Source organism: Centropristis striata, chromosome 11, assembly GCF_030273125.1.
Source record: "Centropristis striata isolate RG_2023a ecotype Rhode Island chromosome 11, C.striata_1.0, whole genome shotgun sequence".
Classification (NCBI taxonomy): Eukaryota; Metazoa; Chordata; class Actinopteri; order Perciformes; family Serranidae; genus Centropristis; species Centropristis striata.
The window spans coordinates 13,803,962-13,825,251 of record NC_081527.1 but is presented as its reverse complement, the minus strand read 5'-3'; the positions used below and the strand labels follow the sequence as shown (position 1 = coordinate 13,825,251).

General features: G+C 41.7%; 1 protein-coding gene across 1 annotated transcript in view; it reads right to left on the bottom strand.

Moving 5' to 3' along the window:
• Positions 1–21,290, bottom strand: part of LOC131979850 (receptor-type tyrosine-protein phosphatase S-like) — an 87,713-nt gene that overhangs the window by 3,806 nt on the left and 62,617 nt on the right. Inside the window, exons 12-34 of the mRNA XM_059343903.1 lie at positions 19,741–20,061; positions 19,421–19,614; positions 19,245–19,271; positions 17,986–18,103; positions 17,133–17,795; positions 16,279–16,373; positions 14,813–15,060; positions 14,372–14,459; positions 13,907–14,125; positions 12,918–13,075; positions 11,638–11,649; positions 11,300–11,412; positions 9,524–9,621; positions 9,124–9,247; positions 8,490–8,665; positions 6,781–6,900; positions 5,411–5,565; positions 4,712–4,997; positions 3,318–3,496; positions 2,821–2,947; positions 1,731–1,856; positions 680–834; positions 47–182 (exon numbers count right to left, since the gene is read on the bottom strand). Coding sequence (XP_059199886.1) covers positions 47–182; positions 680–834; positions 1,731–1,856; positions 2,821–2,947; positions 3,318–3,496; positions 4,712–4,997; positions 5,411–5,565; positions 6,781–6,900; positions 8,490–8,665; positions 9,124–9,247; positions 9,524–9,621; positions 11,300–11,412; positions 11,638–11,649; positions 12,918–13,075; positions 13,907–14,125; positions 14,372–14,459; positions 14,813–15,060; positions 16,279–16,373; positions 17,133–17,795; positions 17,986–18,103; positions 19,245–19,271; positions 19,421–19,614; positions 19,741–20,061 — 3,938 coding nt within the window. The remainder of the gene's footprint in view (positions 1–46; positions 183–679; positions 835–1,730; positions 1,857–2,820; positions 2,948–3,317; positions 3,497–4,711; positions 4,998–5,410; positions 5,566–6,780; positions 6,901–8,489; positions 8,666–9,123; positions 9,248–9,523; positions 9,622–11,299; positions 11,413–11,637; positions 11,650–12,917; positions 13,076–13,906; positions 14,126–14,371; positions 14,460–14,812; positions 15,061–16,278; positions 16,374–17,132; positions 17,796–17,985; positions 18,104–19,244; positions 19,272–19,420; positions 19,615–19,740; positions 20,062–21,290) is intronic.

The following is a 21,290-nucleotide window of genomic DNA, read 5'->3' as shown; positions in this document are numbered from 1 at the left end:
CCCTGCTTAATGAACCAGTTAGTCCCACATGCTGCTCAGTGTTTACCTCAGTCTGCACCATGGCTGGTCTCTGTGTGCGCAGCATTTTGACAGTCTGGAAGATGTCCACCGCCCCTTCGTAACGCATCCTCTCCAGGACAATACTCAGAGTGATGAAGACACCTGTCCGCCCCACGCCAGCACTGCAGCCATAAAGGAAACATTTCAATATACAGATATACAGCAAACATGCTACATTCTGACCAACCTGCTGCAGTTGTTATGCTTTTAAATGTACACAATGAAAATGCAAATACAGATAACATAATTGAGTATAGATTCTGCCTTTCACTTCAATATTTGGTTAATTAAAAATTTTGATAACATTTTTATTATTTTCCTATTAATTTGATTGTATTTGTTGCATTTATGTAAAAAATGAAAAAAAGAAAAAAATGCAAATATAGATAACATATCAATGATAGATCCTGCATTTCATTTAAATATTTATTTTCTCATAATTTTTAATTACATTTTTATATAATGAATCATCAAAAAATTTTTGGTTTTTGGGTCATCTCAATAAAAACATTAAAAAAAAAATAAAAACAATGAATTATTTGTCTATTAAAAAAAAATTATTGTTAATATTTTCTTATTTTTTTTATTGTATTTTGTATTTTGTATTTTGTATTTTTACCTGCAGTGAACGCTGATTGGTCCATCTTGGCCAAACTGCTCCTTGGTTTTGTGCACTTGGCCAATGAAATCAATGAAGCCCTCCCCAGATTTGGGCACACCTTGCTCTGGCCAATCAGTAAACTGGAACTGACGGACTGTCCGTGATTGGCCATCCTGAAGAAGTGAGGAAATGAGGAGTGAAGAACGATTTTGCTTAAAAACCTGCAGGCTGCGTGGATCTGAGAGCGAATCTGAAGTCTTTCATCTTCTCAACACGTATCAAGATGTATATTCTTGAGAGATGTAGTTCTTATTTATGTTTGGTGAATATATCAAAAAGACTATTTAAAGAGCTTCTTGCTGTATCGACTGAGGACGAAGACTCTGCCAGGCAATATCCTTTTTTCCTTCTAATGATTACTGTTATCTGACCCTGGATCAGTGGCTGTGGTTAACTTCAAGCTGTAACGTCAGTGTGTCTGCTATTGTCAGCCACTCAGTAGGCAATTACATCTTTTCTCTTCTGCTCAGCCTTTCTGACTCCCCTTTAATGGAGATCAATAGAGCATCTGTCGATGTGGCGTCAGTGCAGGACAGGCTTAACTGCAGTTATCTATGACTGGCTGATATGTGCACGAGAGCATTCACACACAACAACACACAGTAACACACACACAGTAACACACACACACACACACACACACACACACACACACACACACAGTAACACACACACACACACACACACACACACACTAACACACACACACACAAACACACACACACACACACACACACACATAGCTGTCAAGGTGATCTGAAAGCATGGTTGATTGAGTAATCCAGGGCTGCTTGCTGATAGAGCCAACCTGTTGTTACACACATTCACATACGAAACACACAGCAGCAACACACACACTACAGGTCGATAGGACATGCTCTGCACCGCTGCCTTCGAACAGCACTGAAGGATTGGGAATAGAGCAGAAAAGTCAAGGAGTGTAATGTTACACTGCTGTTAAATACAACAGAAGAACAAGCCTTGAAACACACAGACGCCAAGAACTCACCCTGGCGTCCGTCACTTTGAACTCCCGGAGGATGTACTGAGGCATGTTGTACTCAGCCATGGGGTCCACCACGAAGTACTGGTACCTGGCTGAGCGCTCGGCGGGCCAGTACTGGTGACACTTCTCCTGAGAGAGCAGAGCGTAAACAAAAAGGGTTGTTGGCATCGTGTACAGTGTTTGATATTTACTGTTGATTGCAGTGGTGGAATAACTATTTAGATGTTTTACTTAAAGGGACAGTACACTGCAAAATCAAAACCTCATATTTTTCTTACCTTTCGTGCCATTTATCAATCTAGGTTGTTCTGGTGTGAGATTGGCAAGAACTTGTTGTAAGCAATTATACAATGGAAGTAATAATATAGCACTTTGCTTGTGGTTCTCAAAGCTAAAAGGAATTCATTTGAAAAACTCAACAGTAATGTCTCTATCGATCAAACATGACCCTGTTATTTACTTGACCTTGCAGGCCAGAACTACAAAATTTCAGCATAATCATTTTCACTGTGAAATAAAACAAACCGCTCATGAGAACAGTCTGTTTTTTATTTTGGGGTGAACTGCCCCTTTAAGAAAAAGTAGCAACGCTACAATGTAGAAATACTCTGTTTTCAGTGAAAGTCTAATAAAAGTACTGTCATCAAAAGTATCAAAAGTAAAGAATAAAAAAAAAAGTAATTGTGCAAAGTGGCCCATTTCAGAATAATTATATTATATAATTGGATTATGATTCTTGATGAATCACTTTAATGTTGCAGCTGGTGAAGTAAGAAGTAATTTTAATTACTTTAAATACGGTTGAGTGGCCTAATCTATAATGATACATCATAATTTATTAGTTGATTTTATTTTGCATTAATTATCTAAATCTGCAAAGTAACGAACAAGCCAAATAAATGTCCTGCAGTAATATCTACAATAATGGCTTCTGGTGGTGCAGTGGTGGAGAATCATGCAGTAGCATTAAATGGTAATACTCAAGTTAAGTACAAGAAGCTCAAAATTGCACTTAAGTACAGTACTTGAGCAAATATATATTCCACCACTGGTGTTATGTAGCACTGTGTGTGTGCATGTAATTTACCCCTACCCGTCCCATTTCTCTCAGTTTAGTGAGCATGACCACGATGGTGGAGTTGTGTTCCCACAGCATCCTCCAGAAATCCTCCGTAGTCTCAGCCAGTGGACCCTGGGTGGCAATGTAGCCTCTCTGCTGCCTACACACACAAACACAAACACAAACACAAACACACACATTTAGAAGCCACCTCCTCCCTTCATTCTCCCTGTTTCTCCCTCTGTCAAGCATCAGACTGAAAGGGGGGGGGGTCAGGCTTCAAGCAAGAAGAGGAACAGTCAAAACATGTGTGTACAACCACTCTGAAAGCCTGACTCATCAGTGTGACCGGAGCGAGTGCCGTGCAGCGAGACAAATACAGGGAACATGTATACAGTAATGACAGATGTGACAGGACGTGACAGGTGAAAGCACTGTGCTGAAAACCTATCCAATCCATTCACTCATCGAGCCATCATAAGACGACGAGGGGATCAGGTCACATTAGTGTATTCAGGATGAGAACGTACCTGTATCCGTCTATGTAGCTGGCGTTGATGTAGTCAGAGCCCTCCAGGCCTCTGATTGGCTGGAGGCAGACGCGGGTGGTTTCGTAGGGCATGATGTTGACCAGTCGGTTCTTGAATTTGTTGCAAGGCAGGTTGGCTGTGACAAACCGGGACGTGTGGGCTTTGGTGTTAGCCAGCCGCTGCATGGAAAGAGACAATGCAAATGTGTTATATATTTTTTAATCTTTGAAGGATATTATGTAGCAAAATGAAGCTGATTTGGCGTGAAACAGTGCAGGATTATTCAGGATTATTAGCCTGGTTAGCTAATGTACAAGGGCAATGAATTCTAGTGGGTCCCAATTTAGAGGAATACAAAATATATGCTATTTGCCTTTCTTGGTATTGGTATTTAACAGATAACTAAAAACTAAACAAATCCCCACAACCAAGCCTCCCCAACATTCTCTGGTGTTTACAGAACAGAATAAGACATTTCAAAACAATCAAAATAATAGACACAGATTATAATTCTTATTCAAAAAGAGCTACACCTACAGTGATAATCCTATTACAAAGAAGACTATACTAATCCAGAGGTGTAACCTATTTTTTAGGATTGGTCATGCCAGTACTTTAAATAAATCAAGTCATCAAAGTAATTCTAAAAAGGTACTCATGCGCGATATAATTTGGACCAATTTCCCTGCAGGGTATATTTTATTTTAAGGAACTTTAAGTGAAACAGTCCATCTTCCAGCCATCTGGCATGACAAAGAGGTCTAGACCCCTTCCAGTTTACCAGAATGAGGCAGCGCGCCGGATGCAAAAATAAATCTCTTTTTCTTCTCTTCATTTTGTTGGCGAAGCCCAACCCAATTGTGCCCAAAGACTATATTTAATATGATAAGGAACAATGCCATGACATTTGTCAAACATACTTTGGGCAAGTATCTAACTGTACAACTTTGAATGTTCTAGATCACATGAAACATCACACTTTTATCATGTTTTTTATAAAATGAGAAAAAAACGCTTACATCCTGTTTATTAAATGTCTTACACTGCATATGTGAGCATAGCTTTGATATTCAACTTGTTCTGAGTTCATAGATACCAAATACTTGAATGTGCTCCTTGTAGTTTTTTAGATGCAGCCTTTTTTTTCCCTCTTATACTATATTTAGTCTTGGGCAAATGGGACTACTGTTTTTCCTAAATGATTATGGAGTCTATTGCAAAAACATAAGAGTAGTCCCATGTGTGCAAAGACTAAATATAGTAAGAAAAACTTACAGTTTGACCGATACTGAAACTTTCCATTTGTGCTCAGCCCAGACAACGCTTCCACCAAAGATGATTCAAAATGTCAGTTGTGGACAAATTTTAGTTGTTTTAAACACCTTCACCCTTACCTTGAACTCCAGCTCCATGCCGGTGATGTGCTCCCCGGTCTCCACCTTGGACAGCTTCTGCATGTAGGAGTACAGACTCCTGGCGGCGACCTCGGTGTTCCCGCAGGCCACGGCCTCCAGCAGCGCCTCGTGGATGAAGCTGTACTGGTCCTCCGTCTGCACCATGTAGTTCCTCTGTGAGCGCATCAGGGTCACGTGACCGTAGATGTCCACTGTGCGCTCGTGTCGAATGCGCTCCAGCATGGCGTCGATGACGATGAAACAGCCAGTGCGACCAACACCAGCACTAATAAAGGGAGAGAGATAAACAGGGAATTAGTTGACTAACAGGATATTATATTTGATATTTAATTTAAAGGAATACTTTAACATTTTGGGATAACGGCTCATTAGCTTCCAGCTCATCTTAAGCTCTGTAATGATCACATTTATTGCACTTGTTTAATCCATTAAAAATAAAAAAAATAAAAAAAAAAGGTTAAGGTTATCAAGTGGCTGTGCACTGGAATATTTATTGGCCGAGTGCTGAGACTTTATGGGGTCATTTCATTGCAGTGAGGTTTCCTCTCAACCAACAGAAACACTAGGAAGTTATAGCAAGAAACAGCACCCACAACTAATGAGAAAGCAAATAAGCATATTTCCCTAAATGTTACTCAATCTCTTGAAGATAAACCTCTGTGTGTGTGTGTACTGTACCTGCAGTGAGCGATGATAGGTCCAGCGTCAGGAGGGTTGCAGGCTTTGACCCTGCGGAGGAAGTTGAGGAAGGGGGTGGGATACTCTGGCACGCCGTGATCGGGCCAGGCTGTAAACTGGAACTGACGCACCTCTCGTCGTTCACTGCTGCCACTCTGACACAAGAGACAACCAAAAACGAAATAAAAATTGTGGCTTTACCATCACTAAAGTCAGACCTGTCTGTACATGTGTATGTGTTAGCTTTATCTCTTTTGCATTATTGAACGTTTTACTTAAAACTATTAAGAAAATTAAACTTAAAATCTATTAAGAAATTTATGGGAAATGACACTTTTACCAATTTTTAGTACGGTTCCTCGGATATATCTCCATTAATCATGACTCCATCTTAATTATTACCAGTCAAACAAGCCATGACTACCTGTCCTTAAAAAAAACGTCCAAGAAGCCTTTATTTCATGCAAAAAAAAAAATCCTATACATACTGTATAACTTGGCTGCAGCCAACGCTCATTTTCATTATCAATTAATCTGCAGATTTTTTCCTCGATTAATCGTTTGGTCTATAACGTGTCCATCCCAGGTTGTCAGAGTCCAGAGTGATGTCTTCAAATTCTTGTTTTGTTTGTCTCAAACCCAAAGAAATTCAGTTTAATATGATATAAAACAGAGAAAAGCAGGAGCAATGTGTCTACTTGAGAGGATGAAAAAGCAATTTCTGGCATTTTTGCATGAAAAATAACCAACTTTAAAATCTAATTGATTACCAAAAATATTTTTCTGTCAACTAATTGTCGCAGCTACATTAAAGGCATAATTTTAGATCATATAAAGACCACAAATACACCTAAATTGTACACTACAACTAGCATTGCTTAATATTTTCAGTGCAATAATTTTCTACTGTATGACACATCTTCAAACTTGATGCTTCACAACACATCAACAAAATTTTAGAGAAGCGTTGCCACACTTGGAAGCTACAGTTGGCCTAGTTTCTGTGTTTGCAAGTAGGCCAGAGAGACACGCTAGTCTGGCGGACCTAGATTGGCCCTCTGCTGTAAGAAAGTGCTCTGCTTCCAACAGTGATCAAATCTCAGAGCCTGACACAGGGAGGCTGGCCTGGTTTGAGCACTCCATGTAGCCCAGACTAATCTATTCTCCATCGCATGCCCACACGCGCTTCTCGCTCATCGACAGTGGACAGTCGTGATTACTCCTGTTGCTCCTGGTTCATAACTGTAAACTCAAGAGGTCAAAGCTGATTTCTCTGGATATGACAGTAATTACTGGAGGAAAGGGCAAAGCAGTGAGTTAAGGGGTGGATACAGATGGGGAGCGAGAGAGGAAAGAGGAGGATAATTTACTTTATGCAGGGAAAGGGTGCGGACACAGAATGTGGCCAGCTCCATGGTGTCCAGCAGGGTGACCTGGATCATCCCGTAGGTCTCTGTGCCGCGGCTTGGCCAGTACTGGTCACACTTAATCTGCACAGACAGAGGAAAAACATCAGTTTCACTACAACTATTACAGTTACAGAACTAAAGCAACATTCCTCTTCAGTTTCATCAAATGTGTTTCTTTGAATTGCAAACATGAAACTGAAGTCACAGTGTCAAAACTCTCCACACAGTCAGCAAAACACAAGACTTTATGGGTCAGACTGTGAACCATTTTTCTATTCTTATATGTACAACGACATCTATTGCACGTCTGTCCGTCCTGGGAGATGGATCCCTCCTCTGTCGCTCTCCCTGAGGTTTCTTCTTCTTTTTTCCCCTGCTAAAAGGGTTTTTTAAGGAGTTTTTCCCTGGCCGATGTGAGGGTCTAAGGACAGAGGATGTCGTACCATGTACAGTCTGTGAAGCCCTTTGAGGCAAATCTGTGATTTGTGATTTTGGGCTATATAAATAAAATTGATTTGATTTAATTTGAAATTTGAAAATTTGAAACAGACCCAGGAGCCCAAAGTCTCCTCACCTCAAAGAATTTCATAAAAAAAGATACACAAACTGAACACAAAGAGATAAAAAATTAGCACTAAGAAACAAAAAATTACCACAAAGACACACAAAATGGCAGCAAAGTCACACAAAACAACCGAACAAGACACAAAAAGATTAAAAAAAACACACACAAAATGACTGCAAAGTTATGCAAAACAACCACAGACACACAAAAATAGGGCATTTGCATGTCTGTGCCCCGGGGCCCATCGTCTCATAATCCGCCTATGACTCTTTTCATATTCATAGTAACATGTTTTTTCAGAACATTCTTCAAATGCATACACACTGTTTTTAGGTGAGAGTTAAAAGATATTCTAAACTAGACATATTCACATTTCTTGCATTTTTGCACAAACCATATTTAAATCTGACTGCAATTACATCTGAAAGCACGCCAGCATCCTGTTCCATCAGTGAGTTTACAAAATAAATCAGGCTTATTTTGGTTAGTCTGAGTCACTTTCTGTTCATTCGGACACATAAAGCAAGTTCAGATAATTTCCCAGCATTAGTTGCCATAGATACTGAGCCTGAAATGTGTTGAATTCGATTGATGGAAACAAATAAACTGAAAATGAGTCAGCCTTACAGAAACAAGAAAGCTTTGTGGTTAACTCGCTTTATGAAACGGGCCCCAGGTGTCGTGTTTTGTCCCGTTACCGAACAAACTGATTGATGATTTTGTTCAGTTTTGGGGCCTTGGAATTTCAGGATTTTTTTTTTACTGTTATTTTTCCCAAGTAAAAGGCTATATGCAAAAATATAGAAAAGGGAATATTAAAGCAAATAACTGCATCTCTGATTCATGCTTGTTACATTTGTTTTAATGCAGTCAATTAAGTGAAACGATGTGCTCATTTTGAGACATGTTTGAAGTGTTTTGTGGTTTGAGTGAGCTTTAGAGATGATATTAACTGTTTGGCCAAGACACCTGCTGGTAATGAAGACTGAATGAAAAGTTTTGGCTTCAGTAATAATCAATGCTTGTAAGCAAACAGCCCCTAGAACTATAAAATGCAGATAAACTAAAACATTTATTCGGGGTGAGTGGGTTACTGGCTTCCTACCCGTGACTTCTCCTCCAGGCGTGTCATCATGACCACAGAGGCGGCCCGCTGCTCCCACACCATCCTCCAAAAGTCCCCGAACGTCTCCGCCAGCGGCCCCTGGGTAGCGATGTAAGCGTTCTGCTTCCTGTAGCCATCAATGTAGTTGGCGTTGATGTAGTCGCTCCCCAGGATACCTGCAAACGAGACACTTGTGAGGCTTTCGCTAAACTGCAATCTGCATAAGCGACATAATAAATTAACCTGCGTGTATGACATCAAACAGCCTAACGAACTGCTTGTATCTGGCAGCCGCGGCTTCCAACAGACGGCTGCGGGATGACTAGCGGACGACAACAAACAAACAAGACTCTGTCGGTGTAAATTCATGAGCTGCAGATCAAATCCATTCTCCCCCTTCTTGTTCTGGAGGAGTGCTGGCTGCACTTGAATGCACTCGCGCTGTTTGTCAGTCTCATGCCACTGCACACAGCCAGTCTCAAGCACTGTTTGCAATTTCAGATTTCATCCATCATGCAGCTCTCCCTCTCTCCCTCCCCCCCTCTTTTTGTTCACCCCCCTGAACACAAATAGACTCTCCCATTAGGATCTCTAAACATCTCCTTTAACTCGCTGTTTTCCAGCTCGTCCTCACCTTCTATGGGAGCCAGGATGACTCTGGTGTGATCGTAAGCGATGACGTTGGCGTAGCGGTTTTTGGGCTTGTTGACCTCCAGGTTTGAATGCTCCCAGGTGAACTGCTGACTCGGGTCAATGGACTGGGAAGAAGCGGCAAACACACACACACGTTAACAGTGCCTGGTGGCATACTTAGTAGTGCATTTGAGGATAATGGAAAGAGAGTGCTCCGTAATGTAGACAAGTAACAGCAACAAATTGCCACACTGAATAAATCATGAATATATAATCTGCACACCGAGATATAAATGTTAAATAAGATTTGCTTTATGAAGCGGAGGCTTAAAAGGCTTAACATCTCTAAACAATAACGACGTTATCTATTAATTCATATGGAATAATAAAGTATTCCTCACCTCGTACTCCTGGGAGAGTCGCAGGTTGTCGTTGGCTTTCAGCAGCTCTATGTGCTCAGCGAGCTCGCTGATGGGGATGGGAGGATGGCTCATCATTCCTGCGCGACAACAAGGGGTCAGAGGTGACGCAGGCTTCATCTGAAGGACCTAAATTACTGCAGGTCGGCATCACTCATATGCAAAGACGTGAAGATAATTATACAATCAGAGAACATCACATATCATTAAGGAACACGCTGAGGCAGAAAATCAATTTTGATCCATGTGCGAGGACAAAGTGAGGCGAGTCTTGTTTGTTTGTAAATTGTTTTTCTTTGATAAATTGCTTTCTCTGTGATCAGAGGAGCAACGACTCAGAGAAAACAAACACAGACAGAACACTAATTAGGAGGGTTGCGCGCACGCACACTCGCACACACACACAAACACAAAGGGAGCAACCTATTCCTCGTACAGTCGCTTCTGTTCACAGCTGGAGCCAGAAAAGAGAAGCTATAGCGATCCATTGTCCATTCAAAAGGCAAATAGCTACAACAATAAATCAAAGAAACACTGCTTTGTACATGGTAAACACAATCTATTTAAGTCAGAATGCATTCTCAATGTTTCTTGAATTGTAATACATGTCGATGCACTGTGAAAAGCATTTAACTCTGCAGCTTCAGCTATCAAAGACAGACTCATATCATCACAGTTATTTTCTCCGTCAGCCCCGGCACTGCAGCACCCACAGGTAATCACGACAAAATGCTCCTGTCACGACCGAAAATGACCTCAGATAGCACCAGCCGGTTTAGTTGGAAACAAATTTCATCTTTGCCGAGCATCTCAAGAGTACAAATCTCAGGAGAGGGGAAGTGGGTGAGGTGGGAGCTTCAGGGTTGCTGCCACATGAGAATAAAAAATTCATATGATGGCAGGGAAGAGCTGAAGTGCTTTGTTCTGTGGGTTTTTACTTTGCCTCCCACGAAAATGTAAAAAAAATCTATGGATTAAATAAAAGTGGTGTCATTTGACTTTATATATCCTGGAGCAGGTAGAGCACTAAACCTTTCTCCACGGTGACACATCTTTCCACCTTTTTTCAACAAGGACCTGGTGTGACTTCTATAAACTGCAACCTTGAAAATATAGTGAGAACAGTGATTCAATTCCTGCAGGCTATGTGTGTTTTGGACGCTGTTAATTTAATGGAAGAAGTGAAAGCAAAGCATCGCGGGCCTAGCGCCACGACCAAAGCAGCTGTGTTGTCAGATCTCACTCTGTAGGGGGTGGGGAGCGGCAAAATGCATGCAGTTAGTTCACAGTGGGGGTTTTTGTGGGTTATGCGGGCGAGAAACAGAATCGATTCCTTTAAAAATGATCACAGTTAACCCACAATTCACTTTCTGATGTATCACTTTGACCGTTTAACGCGACTAAGAGACATCAAGAAGACAGATTCCTGTCTGTTCCTGTGTGCTATCTGCAGCCTGGCATGTGGACTGTGGGCGAGCGGAGATGATCAGATTTTGTCACACCGTTATGACTCAGCCGTGACTAAGCACTGACTGTACTACCTGGGCACCGGCCATTTTGATCTCAGAAACGGCTGGAAGCTGCCAGGTTGGTTGTGATGCGGAGGAGTACTTTCACAATCTTGTCTGCATAATCTTACCAAAGTTAAAATTAGTCGCATGAATATTTCATTATCAAATGATGAGCAATCGGAAGTACACTTTAGTATGCAAACACAGAGTGTGTGTTTGGATGCCTGTGTGGGTCCGTGCTCCATACCGGGAGTCTGGAAGTTGATGCGTCTCATCTCCACAGGGTCTGTTGGGTGATGTGCCATCATCTCTGCGTTGCTCAAAAGGCTCTTAGTTCCGGGTTCAGAGGCCTTTCGCTTGCTGCTCAAACACAAGTGAGTCAAAAGAGCAATTAGCACATGCAAACAACCAGGGAGAAAACACACACTCAGTGGTGACAAATCATTAGCATGGCTACTTGAATCGAGTAAATAGTGCATTTACAGATATTTTCCGGCTTTGTACAAGTTCTCTGTACAACATGCCGTATTTTGTAATTGCTGTGGGTTAAAATGAACAAAGAGCTTGACATTGGTTTAATCTTACCTGTCAGGTTTGCTGCTTCCAGTGAAACAAGAGCAGCGGAAGGAATAATTAGGGGAAGAAAAGGAAGGAAACAGACAGATTGTTAGGGAGGAAAATCAATATTTTTGCATTAGTATTCAAAAGCTTGATGGCTTGCAGCAGATATCGCAGGCCTGTAGCAGGGTCAGGCTGTTTCAGAGCTGTCTGAAGGGGAGCGCAAACTTCCAAATTGGAGCAAATTTGATAAATATCAGGCTAAAAAGTTGAGCATTTGTGGAGGAGTAGTCAAATGTTAAACTACCCCGGTATAAGAAATATCAGTGGGAGCTGCTGGCAGAATGTGAGTGCAGAGCATGATAGACAGAAATTTAATGTATCTTTAATAATAAAGGCGGGAAATAATCAATATTCTTCTTATTGTCAGAAAAACTTCAAAAAAAACAAAACTACCAATTAATTACTCGTACAGCACTGACAAGTATTGTCTGTACAGCCTGATATAGATTATTCCTTTGTCCATAGAGCTCCATTGTTGTACAAAAACTATTAAAAACATGTCGATGAGCCACACAATTGCATGATTGACGTGTTCCCTCATTACCATGAATATGGACAGTGTAGTTTACTTCCCACAGACAACATACTCCCTAAATACTCACTAGAACACCAAATGTGTATTAAAGGAATACTTGTGTTTTAAGGGAACACCCTTAAAATGTCCATATACACAGTCACCCATAAAGTTTGAATAATTTTGGTTTCAGACACAATCCTCTGTTAATTGTGATATATATATATATATATATATATATATATATATATGTGTGTGTGTGTGTGTGTGTGTGTGTGGACATTATAAGGGTGAAGTATTACTTTATACATTTATCATTACATTTTAATTTATGTTTATTTATTCATTGATGTTCATACCATTACATGCAACAACATATTTAACCTATTTAACATGCTAAATTATATATTTTTTCCAATGTGCAATATCTACAAAATGCAAAATACTTTCAGGAAAACAAACAAACACAAAAAATAATGTATTAATAATGAACGCCAAATAGCAGAACTGTATGTTTATAATGTGTATAGAATGTATGCATAAGTCTTATTGTTTATATTCTTTATTCTGTCTTCCATATTTATGTGTCTGTATCTTGAGCTGCTCAGACAACTAAATTTCTCCATTGCGGAATAAATAAAGTCATATCTTATCTTATCTTGTCTTATCAATTACTCACACTGTGTTACCTTAAAAATTCTCAAAGAAAGAGTTGATCCGTCTCACTCACTTTTTGTAAAGGAGGATAGCGATAACGATGCAGATGATGAAGACTACAGCCAAGACAGGTCCGACCACCCAGATGAGACCATCACCAGCGTCCAGGGGCTGGGGGTCTGAGTCCGGGGCGATCACGGGGTCTGTGTAGGGGCTGGCTACGTACATTTTCTGTGAAGAAACATTCAGGCACATTGTTAGGAAAAACTATGAAAAAATGCGAAAAAAGATGCTTTAGCAGTATGACTTTTTTTTTTAATCAGAAAGAAGGGTGTACTTTTTGGCATTTCTTAGTAATTTTGTTTACCACAGTGGATAAAACAACATGAGCACATGACACTCAAAAGCAATTAATTAAAAAAATTATGCACACCATGCACCCCCGAGAAATCAATCCCACAGCTCTTTTACCAAATCTCAACAAAATGTAACCCTGTAAGGTAGTCGTCATTGCAGAGTTCTTGCATTGGATTGCATGAGATTGAAAAGGCATTCCTGTAATTGTGGCCGAACTGCACATGACTGGTTTTACATGTGTGTGTGTACATGAGCTCACTGACATTATGTGTCTCTATAATTACAATAAACAGAATAAAGTGCCCTTTTATTAGTTGTGAAGGACTTTTAAAAAAGCGTCCCAGGGGCTGAAATTGTTCCTAATAGAAAGCATCTAATAAAAAATAAAATCTATCCTGATTAAAATTGTATATTTACGTCTCTATCAATTCAAATGCACATATATACGATCCAGTGCAGTGCACAGGGCAATATCTCTTCTCCTGCCACAGTAGGTACACTCACTCTTTATTAGCAGTGGTGATGGAAGTACGTGAAGGTTATTGCCTTTTGCTTACAACGATTTGACTGACGTGCATTTTATTGTTTTAGCAGCAAGGCCATATTGATTACAATGTATAGTGACAGCCTGCAGCACAGAAACACAGGCAGCAGGGAATGAGGGAGTGGTCATAAACACGGAGAGAAAGGAGATGTGACTCGTACCCCGGTTGTGGAGTTGAGCTCAGCCAGGATGAAGAAAACGTACTCCTGCCCCGGCTCCAGAGCTCGGTTCTCGAAGCCTCCGTAGTCCAGCTGGTCCCCCAGGGTGAAGAAGGCCGGCAGGGTGGCAGGTGTGAAACGGGCTGTGATGTAAGCCCGCCGCAGGTCAACCTGCTTCTGCTGGCGAGAATCCCTTTGCTTTTGACTGATGTCTTTTAACAGCTGAGTGATGGAGAGAGGAGGAAAAGAGAGAAACACAGAGAGGGAAAACACAGACAAGTAAAATGAGACGTTTAAATATCTATGACTAATGTTTAAACACTGATATGGAATTATAAAGGGTAAGCTTTGCCAGGAGTTCTTAGCAATGGGTTTGTGTGTGTGTGTGTGTGTGTGTGTGTGTTTATAGGTCTTTTCCTCCTTCCAGGCACAGGCATCAGTGGGTGTTGTCATTGTTGTGGTTCTCACCTCCTCAAGGTCCATTTCATCTGGGCTCTTGAGGTGTCTGATGACGCCGCGGGCTCTCCTCAGTGGAACCACAACAACATACACATTCCTGTGGGAGCAGAGGAGGATAAACAACATCACACCAGTTGTACTGATACAATAGCAAAACACGTCAAACTATATCCCTTGCAAATTTATATCAGCCCTATCAAAACTATATATAGTGCAGGATCTCAAGTGCTTGCCGATCACTAGATCACGGAAGAATTGTGGGATCACTAGATCACAAATCCATCTTGCCAAGCTTCAAATAATGTGCCTCAGTTTTGACCAGTCAACATGCTGTAAGGTGCTGCTGACAGGTACAGGACTGGTTATTATTCCAGTCACCTTTAGAGATCATCTGACCCGAGTTTTATGAAATGAAAACCATTATGACTATTTCAGAATAGTAAATCTTACTTGACAGGACTACGACTCTCCAGCGATGGCAGGATTATGGTAACTGTGGTCTCAGTGTCTCGGGTGTGGTCAATCTCAGGGCGGCGGATGGTGATTGGCGGGGAGGTCTTGGCAGAAATTCGGTGGCGAAGGCCTCCCATGTTGCCCTCCGGAGAGGTGATCTTAAAGTCGTAGCTGGTGTCAGGCTGAAGGTTTGGGATGACTGCCTTTCTCAGACGGGCGTCCACCTCCATCTTCTGTCTGTTGTACTCCACCTGGAGGGAAACGGTTGGTGTTGACTAGATGACTATTTATAGACTGTATGCTGGTTTTAACCTATTGTACTGTAACACGTTCACACTCCCTTTGATGGTAATGGTAACACTTTATTTTACAGGTCTGCAAATTTCATGGTAATTAGGTGAAATTTAGCAAGTTTAATTTACATCAATATTTACCACAAAACTTATAGAAAATTACCCCACCATCATTGAATAATTATATTCTGCTATTTCCTGATAAGCAGGTAAATAGCTGGTAATTATTTAGAAAATATAGAGGAATTATACAAAATAATGTATTTTATTTTCTCTTCAAGGGTTTATTACAAAGTTGTACTGCCACACTGCCCAAATTAACAACATATTTAACCCTCCTTTATGTTGCCGGTCAAACTGACCCATTTCAAAGTTTAAAAAAAAAAAGTATTTTTTCGGGATGAAACTTCCTCTGCTTGGCTTATGAATTATCCTCATTGAACCATGATCTGTGAGAGGTAAAGAACACCACTGCACTAATTATTGATTGAGATGGTTAATAATGGAGTTAATAATGGAATATAAACAATTTTATTGGGATTTTTTGGGTTCTGACACTTTTGGATAATTAAATATGCCCCAGGTCCAATTGATGCAGGAACATAATTGCTGTTTCTGAGAAACGAACATAACAGGAAGGTTAAATAAAACCTTTTATATTTTGTGAGAGTTATGCTTATTTCCTTTCTTCCCCAGGGGTTACCATGAGAAGCTAGATACCACTCACATTTAAAGCTACCACCAGCAGCCAAGCTAAGTTAGCTTAGCATTAAGACAAAAACAGACTGTGGGAAACAGCTCGCTCGGCTCTGCAAAGGTAACAAACTCCATCTATCAGCCCCTCTAAAGCTCACTAATTAACACATTACATCGTGTTAGTTTATTCCATTCACAAATCAATTTGGTCTTCAGGGATGTTTTACACTTGAATTGACGTGTTAATTATTAAACTTTAGAGGGTTGTGTTATATATAGTAACACACAGGTAACCCTTTAAAGCCCTACTCCATGAAATGCTGAATAAAGCCAGCGGGCCACAGTTGGAACAATAGTTGCTATAAGGGTTAAACTTCCGCAGTTGGGAGTATAATTCAAGTTTGGGCCATGCATACTAAATATATAGAAACTTATGATAATGCGAGGTATTATAATCAAAAGCACAGGACATACAGTAAAGCGATAGGGGTTGCTGCTCTCTGGAAACTCCCAGGTCAGAAGAACACTGGTCTTAGTGGCCAGATTGACCGAAAAATTCCTTGGCACATCTAGGAAACAAACAAAAAAATAACAGTCACTTGTGATGAAGCATTTCATTCAAATTGGTAGCTGCTGTGCTTTCCTACTGCAAACCTGTAAAGACGGAAGACACGTCAGTGAGATTTGTTACTGGGGGAAGAACACATGATGGTTAGGAGGATGGGCAGGTGATGAGGAGAGTGGCTGGCAAGAGTAATAAGTACAAACAACCGACAGACCGGCTGCAGGAATGTGACATGCCACATTCTCGGAGTGTAAGGTTGTGTTTGTTAGACTCAGAATTCAGCATGTCAGCAAAGGCTTTGGAAAAGGTGGAAGTGGAGGTCTATCAGATAAAAAAGCTTACCTGCAGATACAGCAGCAGACGCCGGCTTTCCCTTGAATTCAGACTGAGCACTTACCTGCCGTATTCGATACTGTATATCCAAGCCCTGTATTGACTTTTACCTGAGGGTTTGTGATAAGCAGTGCTCTTGAAGCAAACATCCATTAGCATTCAGCCTGCTTCCACTGGTGGTGAAGGGTAGGTGATGAAGGTATAAGTGAGTGAGTGGAGGAGATTGGGGGGAGTAGTCGTGTTCCCCTGGACTTTGCATTTTACGGCCTCTCTGAGGTGCTCGGGTGAACGGCCGACCTGTAAGAACTGGCCCAGACTTCATTTAGTTTAGTGGTTTGAAGTGAAATCCACAGTAAAGGGAGCGGAGATGTGAGGCTGAACCAGTGCTGAGTAGGTGAAGGGTGTTCCTGCGGCCTGAGGCCAGCCCTACCTGTTTCAAATGCCAGGGTTCGGCTCACCAGAGGCGGGCTGAAGGGGCCTGGCCCTGCCTTGTTGTGGGCTCTCAGCTGCACCTCGTAGGCTGTGCTGTGATTGAGGCCCAGGATGGTGTAGCTGGACTCACTCGCTGGTAGCGTGATCCGCCATGGGGGAGCAGTGGGGGCTGGTATGGCTGAGGGGCCAGGGTCAGCAGAGGGTTTGGGGCCCGCAGCTTCTTTGTAAGCTATGGTGTACTCTGTAATGATGCCGTTGCACTCCTCTGGGGCCGGGGGCAGCCAGGAGAACTGGAGTGAACAGCAGGTGGCATTAACAAAGTCATGTATTTTAGGGTGTCCCAAGGGTGGGAACATGGGAACCGTTATCTCCTGCTGCACTACGTCTCCGTAGCCTGCTCGGCTCTTCGCAGAGAGGACAAAGACGTAGGAGGACCCTGGGGACAGGTTTCTGACGGTGAAGTTTTTTTCCCGATTTGTGAAATCCACTGTGGTGTCTAAAGTGGTGTTCTTCAGGCCAAACTGTAGGCGGTAGCCCTGGATTTCCACTGGGGGCCCCCGGCTATCAGAGCCTGACTCAGAGCACTCTACCGGAGGAGCCCACCGCACCATCACTGATGGACCAGATTCTGGACGCACCCAAAGGGAGGGGGGGCCGGGCACTGCAAACAAAAGTGTAGGCAGTAGAAAATCAATCGTACTATATATATAAAAACATATATCATGTAAATCTTGTGGAGGAATTGATTTGCTTGTTTATTTACTGCTAGGTGGTGCAGCTTACTGTAAGATCAATTCTTGAGTATGTTACTAAATCCAGTGTGCTGAACTCTATACTTGGCATATGCTTACCAATCCCCAGTGTCTGCACCAGCTTGGCTTTGCTGTGTGCTCCATCCCCTTTGGTGGTGTACGCTGCCACTGAGATGGAGTACAGAGTCTCTGCTTTCAGATCTCCTAAAATCAGCTCCTGTGGGCAAAAACAGAAAAAAAAGCACCATCAAATACTGCTAACTCATTCCTTTTAATATGAGACAATACACAGATCCATTCCTTCAGATTTATTACCTCCACCAAGGAGGTTATGTTTTCCATGTGGTTTGTCCGTTTGTTTGTCAGCAGGATACCATTAAAATTTGGAGCGGATCTGAATCACAGTGCAAATGTACAAATTCATTTTCACTTTTTTTTTTAACACTGGGCATTAGGCATGGGGCGTTTGTGCTGCATTCATGTGGTGATGGACTGAAATACTGAGTTTCCTGATGTCATATTTTAGAGCTTCTTTGGCTCTTAGTTGTTCTGCAAACAGTGTCTGAAATGGGCCGGCACGCTTGATCTTATTGCATACTGCCACCTCCTGGTGAGTCTATACGCGCACTTGTAAACACCCACAGTACTGCGTCTCTGTGTAAACACGTAGCTAGCTTTGTGCTAAATGCCTTTGGTATTCCTTCTTATTATCAAGTTTGATCTGTAAGCCAACAAACATCAAATTTTAAGTTGATTTTATTACTGCATATGCAATATTATATTTGTGTATTGTGTGATTTGTATGTATATATTTTCAGTCTTTTAAGTTTGTATTAACCAAATACATCAATGCACAAACTGTGGAGATGAATGTTGCATGTAGGTCTGATATATGTAATAAAATACATGCATAAATACATTTAAAGTGGAATATATTACCAATACATACCTATACATATAATGATATCCAAGACAAATGCAATGATCATGTCATGCAACTGCTGAATTAGGGTACTGGCACCCTAACCTAATACAGGCACTGCATGCAAATACTGGGAACAGCTATCAACATGTTGTTTAATCTCTCTGAGCAACAAAATCCAACACATCTTTGCAGCCTCTGACACCATCTGAGGAGCATGTGAATGCAGCATTGGTCTATGCTTTCTGAGTGCCATTCCAGTTTACACTTATGCACTAGTAAAACATTTTTTTTAAAGTTACACATCCGAACAAATCTGTTTAAACTCGATAAGGATTTCATTGCTGTCTCCAGGTAATGCACTGTATGCATTGTGCTGTATGTAATAACAGTGAAATAATTCAAAATGAGTAGAGGATGGGCAGTCTGCACTCACATATTGAGTCGAGTCATCCTCCTCCATCTTATCCCACAGATGAGACACACCCCGCAGGCAGCCGAGACAGATGAGAGTAGGAGTGAGTCAAAGGACAAGAGGGAGAGAGGGAGAATGTTTAATGATAAAATAAATGAACGTCTTTAAATCATTTAAATATTCAGTTATGACATCACCTGGGACTCATCCAGTAAGAGATCTTTGATCCGAGGAAGGTTCCGTGATTCACCGCTGTCTGTGCGGCTGAAATGCACCTGGTAGCCGCGGACCTGGCCTTGCCGTAACCGTGGCAACACAGACCGCCAAGTGACTCGAAGTGCTGAGTAGTTGAGTGGCTGGACGTCCACCTGACGAGGGGCTGCACCAGGAACTGAGTGCATAGACGAACACACACACACAAATTGCATAATTAATTAAGTGACCAACAGTCTAGCCAGTAAATAATCAACTGGACAATCAATACTGTTTAGGTCTGATCTACGGCTCTCACTCTTACCGTCCTCATCAGTTCTGCAAATCACGGCCGGGCTGTTGGGTCCGCTCCCTTCTGCAGTGAAGGCTGCCATGCTGATGTTGTACCAGCTCCATTTCTCCAGCCCCTCTAACACTGTCTGCCCCTGCTGGGCCTGGATAGGAAGCCCCTTCACCTGCTGCTGGCCCTGACCTCCGCCTCCTGCCCCAGAAACTCTCTGGTATCTCAGCTCATAACCTGCCAACTCGCCATTCTGACCCTCCATTGGAGGCGGCCTCCAACTTACTCTCAGCGAGGTGGAGCTGGCACTATCGCAGGACACCCCCTCGGGTGCAGCAGAGGGCTCTGATTGGACAAGGGGGCGAGGAGGGCAAAGAGTTTAGGAGAGACCCAAGAGATTGGGGGTTGAAAGAGCGAGAGAGGGGGAGAATGCACGCAAAAGGATAAGAGATAAGGATAAAAAAGGAAACAATAAGACACTAAGGTGAACTGAAAGAGATAACACCAGGACAAACATGAGTGAAGCACAAAGGGGGACCAACCACATAATGCAAAAGCATAATGTTAGACTTAGAGCCTAATGAAATAAACCAAGAGACAAGAGCATCGACCCTGAGTGGACAACTTAATTATACCCAAGGAGAATGTGCATCTGATACCCAATGATTATATCTTATCCTTTAGCCGTAGCTAGTCACATAAAAGGATCTAGATCTATGAATGAAAAAGACTTTCTCTCTCCAGCAGGGATGCACAGCTCAGTACACAGGAGTGCAGACAAATATACACATTTCACAACACCAGCCCCCATGGTGGCATAATCCTTGAGTCCTCAGGATAATAGAGTGGTCTGAGACTTTCCTCTGCCGACTAGGGGAAGGTCTTGGGCTTCACAACGGGAAGAAGAAAACAAACTATAACAGATCTCACACAGTGCCGAAAGGATTTAGGAGGCAGGTAAAAAAAAAAAGAAAAAAGAAAAAAGAACAGAGAGCCCGGGAGAGAAAGGCACTCAGACGGATATTGAAAGTCAGTCTAGAATGATGAATTGCTGGCAAGAATTGAATCAGAAGTAGGCTGAAATATTTACTGTAACAAACAAGTATAGAGAGCCGAGAATCACACACCTGCATCAGCACAGCTCCCTGAACTGCAGTTGTCAGCAGTGGTGGAAAGTAACTAAGTATATTTACGACAGTACTGTACTTGAGTATGAATCTTGAACTTCACTTGAGTATTTTCCATTTTATGCCACTTTATACTTCTGCTCTACTATATCAAAGGCAAATACACCTTTTTTACCGCTCTTGATCTGATCTGATCTTGACAGTTTTAGCAACTTTTTTGATTAGTTTATGATTGCCTTCCTGTCTAATATAAACCACTTATCTCCAGATGTATAGATTTTGAATGTTTGCGATGAACTGAAGGATAAAGTGTTCCTTTATGTGTTGAGAAAATTCTCCTACTTTTTAAGCTAAATAAACTCTTTAAAAACCCTCTTGGATCAGCTGAAAACTGCTTGTCACGAAGCGGAAAACAAGGTTGTTTTGGATGAAAGGTTAACTTTTTGG